The 10,186-nt window shown below is 43.2% G+C and overlaps 1 protein-coding gene across 7 annotated transcripts in view; it reads left to right on the top strand.

Moving 5' to 3' along the window:
• Nucleotides 1–10,159, top strand: part of TSC1 (TSC complex subunit 1) — a 62,672-nt gene extending 52,513 nt beyond the window's left edge. For 6 of the 7 annotated variants that reach the window (XM_023730839.1, XM_023730841.1, XM_023730837.1 and 3 more), the window contains 3 exons: nucleotides 2,764–2,951; nucleotides 3,039–3,200; nucleotides 3,640–10,158. In XM_023730839.1, the coding sequence (XP_023586607.1) occupies nucleotides 2,764–2,951; nucleotides 3,039–3,200; nucleotides 3,640–4,150 (861 nt within the window). In that variant the 3' untranslated portion in view covers nucleotides 4,151–10,158. Of the gene's footprint in view, nucleotides 1–2,763; nucleotides 2,952–3,038; nucleotides 3,201–3,639 lie in introns of all 7 variants that reach the window. The other variant, XM_023730842.1, reaches the window with a different exon arrangement.
• Nucleotides 10,160–10,186: the final 27 nt, after the last annotated feature.

Raw genomic sequence — 10,186 nt, 5'->3', positions numbered from 1 at the left:
GCACCTACGTTGTTTCCATCGTTTTGCTATTGTGAACAATGCTGCCATGAACATAGGTGTGCATATGTCTGTTTGAGTGACGACTCTTATTTCTCTAGGATATATTCCTAGGAGTGGGTGTTTACCTGTGTTTTATTGATTATGCAAAGGTATTTGACTGTGTGGACATAACAAATTATGGATAACATTGCGAAGAATGGGAATTCCAGAAGACTTAATTGTGCTCATGCAGAATCTGTACATAGACCAAGAGGCAGTTGTACAAATAGAATAAGGGGATGCTCTGTGGTTTAAAATCAGAAAAGGTGTGTCTCAGTGTTGTATCCTTTCTGTATGCTGAGCAAGTAATGCTGGACTATAATGAAGAAGAACACAGCATCAGGATTGGAGGAAGACTCATTAAAAACTTGTGATACGTAGATGATACAACCTTGCTTGCTGAAAGCAAAGAAGACTTGAGGCACTTACTGATGAAGGTCAAAGACTATAGCCTCCAGTATGGATTACACCTCAACATAAAGAAAACAAAAATCCTCACAACTGGACCAATGAGCAACATTATGATAAACGGAGAAAAGATTGAAGCTGTCAAGTATTTCATTTTACTTGGATCCACAGTCAATGCCCATGGAAGCAGCAGTCAAGAAATCAAATGCCGTATTGCGTTGGGCAAATCTACTGGAAAAGGCCTCTTTAAAGTGTTGAGAAGCAAAGATGTCACTTTAAGGACTAAGGTGCGCCTGATCCAAGGCTTGGTGTTTTCAGTTGCCTCATATGCATGAGAAAGCTGGACAATGAATAAGAAAGACCAAAGAAGAATTGATGCCTTTGAATTATGGTGTTAGTGAAGAATATTGAATACACCATGGACTGCCAGAAGAACAAACAAGTCTGTCTTGGAAGAAGTACAGAGTGCTGCTTAGAAGTGCGGATGGCAAGACTTTGACTCACGTACTTTGGACATGTTATCAGGAGGGACCAGTCCCTGGAGAAATACCTCATGCTTGGTAAAGTGGAGGGTCAGCGAAAAAGAGAAAGACCCTCAATGAGATGGATTGACACAGTGGCTGCAACAGTGGGCTCAAACAGCAAGGATGTGAGGATGGCGCGGGACCCAGCAGTGTTTTGTTCTGTTGAACATAGGGTCGCTATGAGTTGGAAACAACTTGACGGTACCTAACAACAACATTATTTTAAATTGTTTTATGAGAAGGCCTCAGGCAGGTGAGTTCCAGGTTGGCTAAGTCAGCAATTTGGGGTCATCATCAAGGACCCAGGCTCATTCCACTTTTCTGCACTGCCTTACTTACCGTGTTGGTTTTGTCCTCAAGCTAGCTCCTCTCATCGTTGCAAAGTGTCTGCCACAGTTGCAGGCATCACAAGTAGACACAACAATGCCCTGCAAAAGAAGAGAATGTCTCTTCCTATGATTCTCCATCAGCAAGGATACCTTTCCCAAAAATCCTGTCAATGGCCAGCTTTGAGGCTTGTGCCCATCCCTAACCCAGTCATTGCCTGGACCTAGTCAGGATTTGCCCCTGGAACTAGGGCTAAGGTTACTCTTGTTTAGTCACGTGTGCAGGAATAGATACCTGAGCGTCAGATAGGAACGGCTGGTAGGGATTGTTCGTACCACTTCGTAAGATGGTTGGGAAAATTAGTGAAAGTGCATGAACTTTCCTAGTTCAGCAGCTCACTTGATTATCCAGAAATAACTGCCACTATTTACAACAAAGGTCAGATTTGGTCATCTAAACTTTGCTTAAGTCTAGAGCTATTTGGCACAGCTGGAATGGCCATAGTATCTGATCCCCAGTTCTGAGCTTAAGTCTACTGCATTCTGTCCCTAGAAGCGTTGAGTTTACTAGTCATCTTCAAGGCAGGAGGCACCTTTGTGTAAGTTTGTCTCCTTGTCCTTATGGCTTTTTATCTTTACTGTAATTACTGTTATTATTTTATATATCTTTTTTACTTAGACTTTTTTAAATTAATTTTTTAATTGTGGTTATCTTTAAAAAAAAAAAAGTGTAACGTGCTTGTTAGAAAAGTATCCTTTCTGCCTTTTTTCTGTGCATTTGTGTATGCTTCCTCTGCGTTTTAGGCTGTTCCATTCTGTCAGCAGACAGGCCACCTGCGTGGCATAGTTGACACACTTTGTCAGGGTACTTGTCTCCAAATGCTGCTTTGCTTGAGCAAATCTGCTTCTTCATGTTGTATTTTCTAGCTTTACGTTAGCTAATGTTAGGAGAGGGACTGAAAACAACAACAACAGAAGATCACCTGCAATTGTGCAGTATTGAAATTATAGCTGTGAATATTGACATGTTTGCATTTGGTGTTTTGTGAATGTATGTGTTTGCATAGTTGATCATACTGTTCTCACAGTTCTGTAGTTTGCTTTTTTATCTATTTACTGATACACTATTTTAAAATACTTATAAGATGTACTTTATTTACTTAACTATTTCTCTGACATTAGACTTGATGGTATTTCCAGTTTTTTGCTCTTTAAATATGCTTTGATGATTATTTTTGTGCCAAAATGTCTATTGATGTTTCAGATTATTTCCGTAGGGCTAGATTTCAAGAAAGGGATACTAGGTTAATACTTACTGCCAGCTTCTTTTACAGAAAAATATACTAGTTTATATTACCACTAGCAGTATATGAAAGTGCCCTCTCAATGTTTATTACATTGATTTTTCAAAACGGTTATGGCATTGTTCATTTTCTAGAAGCACTAACTCCAAGCCCCTTGTTTAGGAGGTAGAAATGATGAAAGCTGCTTATCGGAAAGAACTAGAAAAAAATAGAAGTCACGTTCTCCAGCAGACTCAGAGACTCGATGCCTCTCAGAAACGGATTTTGGAACTGGAATCTCATCTGGCCAAGAAAGACCACCTTCTTTTGGAACAGAAGAAGTACCTAGAGGATGTCAAACTCCAGGCAAGGTAACTTTGATCGGGAAAGGTTTGAGCAGTGAGGTGTGTTCTCGTTAAGTGAACTTCTCATATTTTGGTGTGGTCTTTATCTTACAGAGAACAGCTGAAGGCTGCAGAGAGCAGGTATGAGGCTCAGAAAAGGATTACCCAAGTATTTGAATTGGAGATCTTAGATTTATATGGCAGGTTGGAGAAAGATGGCCTTCTGAAAAAACTTGAAGAAGAAAAAACAGAAGCAGCTGAAGCAGCAGAAGAAAGGTAGGAACAAAGAGTTGGTGTCCATGACCTTGTGATTAAGCTGCCACTGACAGCACAAGGCCTGCATCACGTGGGTGTTAGAAGCAATCATAACTCGATAAGACAAGGCTGCAGCGCTCAGCACACTTCATTTCAGAGGCCATACCTAACTTACCTTTTCTCAAAATGCCTAGTCATCTTTCCTTGTTCTTTTTCCTTGGCTCTGAATCACTTGATATGGTTCCAAGAAACATTCATATTTAAGACTGCCATTCAGTTTCCCTCTTTGTGACTTATATTTCTCTGGATGAGAGCTCATGCTTGATTCCTCTACTCTAAAATACGGAGTAGGCTAGCAGAGTTCAGTGTCAGGGTGAGCAAGTGTCAGTGTGACTGCATGCCCTCCAGACATGGATGCTCTAATCTCCAATGCATTTTTTCCTCCCTGGATTTCCTACAGGCTTGACTGTTGTAATGATGGCTGCTCAGATTCAGTAGTAGGGAACAATGAAGAGACATACGGCCACAACGGTGAGACCAAGATCCCCAGACCTGGCAGTAGTGGAAGTAGAGGAGGCGGAGGAAGCAGCAGCAGCAGCAGTGAGATTTCTACTCCAGAGAAACCTCCAAACCAGAGGGCAGGCCCATTCAGCATTCGGTGGGAAACTGCCATGGGAGAGCCCTCTACCAGCATCCCTATGACTGTTGGCTCACTTCCCAGTTCAAAAAGCTTTCTGGGCATGAAGGCTCGAGAGTTATTTCGTAATAAGAGTGAGAGCCAGTGTGATGAGGACGGCATGACCATCAGTAGCCTTTCAGAGACCCTAAAGACAGAACTGGGCAAAGACTCAGGCGTGGAAGCCAAGACTCCCCTGAACCTAGATGGCCCGCACCCATCTCCCCCAAACCTGGACAGTGTTGGACAGCTTCATATCATGGACTATAATGAGACTCATCATGAACACAGCTAAGGATGATGGTCGATCAGTGTTAACTTTCATATGTTGGCATAGAACAGGAAGTGTGAATGCACGTTTCAAAGCTTTCCTATTTCCAGGGTCTGAGTGGCTAGCTCATGCAGTGGAAATGAGATGGGGGTCCTTTTGACAATTGACTGAATGCAGAACGTTTTTTGGATCTGGCATTGAAATGCCTCTTAACCTTTCCCTTGACCCACCCCCAAACCTCTCTTTTATACCTAGCAGTGTACTAATCCAAGGGCCAGTTTGCATTCCTCAGTAGCTTTAATTCCTTCCTTTTCCCCCAGATGGTTGCGTCCTTTGAACCTGTGCAATATGAGGCCAAATTCAGTCTTTGAGTCTAACACACCACTTTCTGCTTTCCTGAAGCTCAGATAACTTGGTTAGCTCTCGGTTAGACCAGGTAGTTGGTGGTATTGCAGGTAAGCCTGGTTTTGTTCCTTTCCCGGAGGTAGTCTACAAAGCTGATCTTCCCATGAAAGCTTTTACATGAGACTTTTCCACTGCTTTTTGGTTCTGAAGTTCAGCATCTAAAGCAGCACATCTAGAAAAACAATGGTTTATTCACCCTTACGTTCTTTTGGCGGTTCTGATAAGCTTCCTAGAAAGCTTTGTGTGAACAGATGTCTGCTGTTTCACAGATCCAGAGCTGGCACTGTGGAGACCATATTTACTTACCCTTTGGGAAAGCTCTGTTCTCCCTGCCCCCACTACCTCTTATTTATTTGGTGTTTGCTTGAAAGCTGGTACTGTTCTGACCACCGGCTGGCAGTATAGGTGGATGAAACCTGCTCTCTGCAGGAGGGAGGGAGTGGTAATTGAAAAGTTACCCTGGAAGCACTTGTGTAAGAGTAACTGCATCTCCGAGCAGGTCTTGTGTTAGCTGAGCCTTTTGGCTAAACTCCTGTTTCCCTCCCTTTGTGTTCATACTCGCCTCTTGTTTATGTCAGCTTCTTGGCTAACACTGCAGCAGAAAGGCTTGGAAGTTCCAAAGAATTTCTTCAGTGTTTTATGTGACCATTGTTTCTCAGGCTGTTAGAGTTGCCTCACTGTAGTAGGTTCTAAGCCACCAAAAAGGTAACAGCTTTTTCGCACCAATTCAAACTTTCAGGGGCCTACTATCCAGGGAGCTTATTGCTGTTAAACTCCTATGTGTTAGTAATGGCAGAGCATTTTAAAGGGAAGTCTGGGAAAATGCTGACAAAGGCTGACTGCTGTGTGCCCACTGGGGTGCCCACACACGCTCAGGAGACACCAGTCAGAACACTGACGGCAGAGAACCCAAATCCAACAAATGCTCCTGAAATAAATGCTAGAAGCCTAAGAATTGTTGCCTGGTATTCCAGCTGAGGTAAGAAGAGACTTGATAGAGAAGAGCTAGTGAACTGGGTTTTCCTTTTTCTGTTCTTCCAGTAAAAAGAATAGAAGGGGTCGGCCATGAAGAGGTCAAAGACAAATTGTAATGGTACGAAATCTTACTGCATACAGACGCTTCCAGCATATGAGGGTAAAAGTCTTTTTTTTTTTTTTAAAGTGTGGCAATAAATATTCTCGGATCCCTAACCAAAGGGAGCTAGACAACTAGGGACTCCATATCACCATGACTATACTGGCAGACCTTCTGGGGATGGATTTTTGGGTGTGACTGAGTGATTCCCAGCCTATGGGAGGGAATGTACCTGGCTTCTGTCAGCCCAGCACAGGGGCAGGAACTACCACTAGATGGCCCAGTGTGAAGTAGTAACGATGCCACACGTTTAAGTCAACTTTGTCCAAAGGAAAGCTTAAAATCCAATATGTGTAGCTTTCTAGTTCAGTTTTAGAAAAGAAGAACACGAACAAATTCAGAAAGAAAAAATGTTACAGGATAACTATTGAAGCTGGCTTTAAATGCTTTCTCCATCCCCAAGCACAAGAGAAATGTGCCACAGAACAAAGATACTAGGCACTAAGTCAAACTTTTCCCCTGACTAACTGGCAAGGAAAGGAGGCCAGTGTAAGAAAAAAAATAATCTTTCAGGTGGGCAGACTGTAAAGATAATAAGGAAGAAAGGAGGCAGCACAGTAAGATGGAGTGGGGGCTAGGCTGGAAGCCTCTTGGCAGGGCTCTGTGCTTTAAGACCTTGGCGTGTCCCTTCAGCCTAGGCATCTGTCTGCTCAGCTTTAAGACCTAGGTTATCTCCACCTCAAGTTCCTTTGAGTTCTAGGAATCCATGGGTTTTATTCAACTGAGGTTGGGGAATTTACACCTGGAGTCATGTTGAAGCTAGTCAACCTAAAAATTTGGGCTTTATGTGGTGAAGGACTCAATAGTAAGGTTTTGTTTTGATTTGTCTTGAAAGTGATAAACCTGCCAAGAATCAGTGGATCACTTGATCATGCTACAGCAGGTATTGTTAAGGATGGAAAGGTGATGTTAGCCGAACTTCTGAGAGACAGTGCAGGACTGGGAAGAGGCAGGGCAGAGGTATTAGGACAATTAGCACAGATCCTGTCTTGAATCTGATTAAGCAGTATGGTATTCGTACGTGTTGGAATTGGATAGCCTCCACCCCAAAGTCACCACGAGCAGACTTAACCATCTGAGCGTTGTTTGGCCGGTGTGCATAACCTACTCTGATTCCCACCCTAACACTAACCAGGGTCAGCACAGACCCTGAGAAGAGTGGAGTCTGCTGCTTGTCCAGCACAAAATTTATTGAAAAAGGAGCACTACAATATTATTTTGGGATTGGGATTGGGGGTGGGGGTGGGAAGCGAGGGGGAATAGGGACATGATAGCATGGTCTCCATAGAGAAAGTGAGTTCTGATTCCACGAGCAGTAAATGAGCACATGGATCTCTATCAGGTATAACTTTTATAGACTATAATAAAGCTTCTGACAAGGTTCTGCCGTAAAGACTATAAAAAAGGTTATAATGGGATTGAAGAGAGATTCTGGTCATGAATAAGAAAACTGACTTAAAACCAAAGGTAGGAGATAAGGTATTTTTTGGATCAAGAGGTTTTAAAAGATAAATACTAGAAACCAGCCTTATTAAAGCAGGTGGGTATAGAGTGACCTCTGTAGGTGTGTTGACAATACTTGTTCAGGAGAGAAAACTGCATAAGCTTTGGGAATAAGCTGGAGAAGGTTCTTATGTGGTTCTATGAGTGGAAAAAGAAATAATAAGCTTCTTTGTGAGCCAGAGTATATGTGATGTGTTAGGGGGAAATAGTCCAAACTATTCTTGAAATGTAAGCTGTTACAATCCAAAAAAAGGTTCTGGAAACCACTGACAGAAAAAATTCACCCACCATGCCAGCAAATCACTGTGCATGACAAGGACAGCAGGAAACAAAACCCCAGACTCTAGGCCACCCCCACTGGCAACACCACTTGCGGTTTTTGTCAAGAAAGACAAAACTCTAGCAACTGTTTATAGAAGGATGAATAAAATTATTATGGGGATAAAAGGATCTCTGTGAGGTATGCCACAGAGGTTCAGACTATTAGTTAAAATTGGGTATGTGTTTCTGTGTAGAAGATGTTAACTGAAATGTGCTACAACTAGCCAATGTGAATTTTCACCAAATACTAGAACATACCACTTGAAGCCAGAAAGGAAGAACCGAGGAACAAATGAAAGTACTACGTGAAGGTATAAGAATTTTCTGAGAGCACTAAGAGGTGGTACACGCTGACAGTGTGAATAGGTTTAAGAGGGTTAAAGTGAAGGCTCAGTCCAGGAACTGCAGCAGAGGTGGGGTGCCTCCTACCTTTTGAGGAGACTCCCAGAGAGGCCAGCCCTCTCTTCATACAGTGGTCCTGGGAAGAAGCATGGGCCCACCCAGGAGAGTATGCCTCACTTGGGGAAGAAAGCTGCCCTTTGTGGAATGATCTAAGTCAGCACAGCTGACTCGGCTGCGTTTTTCACTCTTCAGGGTACATGCTTTAAAATTGACCGGCAGTGAGTACTGAGAAATGTATGCAGTCTGAAGATGTCTGTGTATCTGTTTACATCCAGAGTTCTGTGACACATACCGCACCAACCCAAAACACTGTCAAGTAATTGATTGCACTTCATTAAGCTTATCTCTATAGGTAAAAGAACAGGTTTAGGTGGGGACTGGCCTCTAGGCTGCTGCTGTGCCCTGTGTCCCAATGTGGCTCATTTCCCTGTCCACTGCCTCACTGATGTGCCCAGGGGGAGTGGTGTTTCCATCTTTTCCATACTGACCTGCAGTCTGTACATGCTAACCTGAAAGAAGAGTAGCTGTAGCTACAAGGGAAACCTGACTGGGATAGTTGAGCACCTACACCCACGACCGCTCTTGGCCTTGGAACGAGTTAATGAAGGCAGAGGAGCTTTCTTCGCCACTTCCCGTAGCAGAATGCGCCGTGCCGCATACTCATCCACTCTCTGGGATAAATAGGCTGGTTTAACCATTGGAATAGATTGTTTAGAGGAGACCCCTGAGAGTTTTGACAACCCACAGACCAACCCCTCCCCTCCCTTTCCCCATCTGATACAGTGTTTGGATAGGAGGGTACGGTGCTGCTCTATGTAGCAAATATTTTGGCTTATCAAAGAGGCAGCCAGGCATTTTGCATTAGGAAGAATCAGTGATCACTTTTCAGAAGACTTATGGACCACAAATATATTACGGAGGAACAGATTTTGCTAAGACATAATCTAGTTTTATAACTCAATCATGGATCAACCATATGTAGCTAACTTGCAGTTTAAAGGGATCCCATCAATGAAAAGAAAACAGCTTTTTAAAAACTGACTGCTTTTAGTTGAGAAAGTCATCTCTTGTTAAACGGTTTAAACTTGCCCACCTTGATCTTAAAAGCATGTCAAACAATCCATGTCAGATGCCATAAATATGAACTGCAAGGGAAAATGGTACAATCTTAGTGAATGCGAATTGGAATCAAAAGGGTTTGCTGTCCTTCTTAGAATGTTCTAAAATGTCAAGGCAGTTGCTTGTGTTTAACTGTGAACAAATAAAAATTTATTGTTTTGCACTACTCTGCTGTGTTGGCATGAAATGACTCAGGGCTTTGGGAGCTTACAGGCAAAAGTAGGGGACTAGTCCAAAGGTGTAAAACCCAGGGGTCTGGATTGGTGAACTTGGGTGGTGGCTTCTGGCTTTAGTCTCTCCAAGACCTTTTTGCTTTGGCAAATCATCTGGTAAACAGCCACAACTCCTACCTTTATCTGCCTCGAATTCATGCCCTTTCCTAAATGGTGGCATGGTGGTATGGGAGGAAGTGACTTGAGTCGTCTCTATCAGAGAAACCCTTAAAACCAGGCAGGCTGCTTGGTTCTGCACTGCCACCACATTTGCCTTCTGTGCATGTTTGAGTTTCTAGGGGTTTGTCGTGTTGGTTTTAATACAGTCCTTTGGATGAAACCCCACTGACATTTAAGTTGCCAAGATTTTAACAACCCTGAGTCTTGCTAGTTACATTTTGTGAATGTGCCAAGGGGAAAAAGTGCAGCTACTAGATACCACCTTACATACGCTGTTCAAGTGTTTGGAAAGAAGCAGGAAACTACCTCTAAGCAAGTGAGATCCACCCTGGCCTTAAGACGTCTCAGCTTGGGGAAGTACTGGGAAAGGACCGGTGATAAAGCACTCTGTGTGCAAGCTCATCTTCCACTGACTGCTTCTGCCTGGTTGCTCTTGAAATCAGTATTGCTGTGCCATTTTAATGGCAGAGGCAAGTTCCTCCCAGACCATTGAGACAAAGACATGGAGGTGGCAGTTTTTAATTTGGAAAATTTGGATTTTGTCTCTTACTACACAAGGAGTTACTTGCCACCTTAGGAGAAATGTTTAAATGCTGGCCTTCTATAGATCTTTGGCACGAACCTCTTGGACGAACCTCTTGGACACAAACTCTTTCTGGAGATGGTATATCTCTATCTGGGGCCCTGGTGGTCAGCAGTTGGACTCTAGCAGCTGCTCCTTGGAAACCCTATGGGGCAGTTCTACTCTGTCCTGTAGGGTCGCTATGAGTCAGAACTGACTGA

This window comes from Trichechus manatus, unplaced genomic scaffold, assembly GCF_000243295.1.
Source record: "Trichechus manatus latirostris isolate Lorelei unplaced genomic scaffold, TriManLat1.0 scaffold00038, whole genome shotgun sequence".
Lineage (NCBI taxonomy): Eukaryota > Metazoa > Chordata > Mammalia > Sirenia > Trichechidae > Trichechus > Trichechus manatus.
This window is presented reverse-complemented; position numbering and strand designations above follow the sequence as displayed.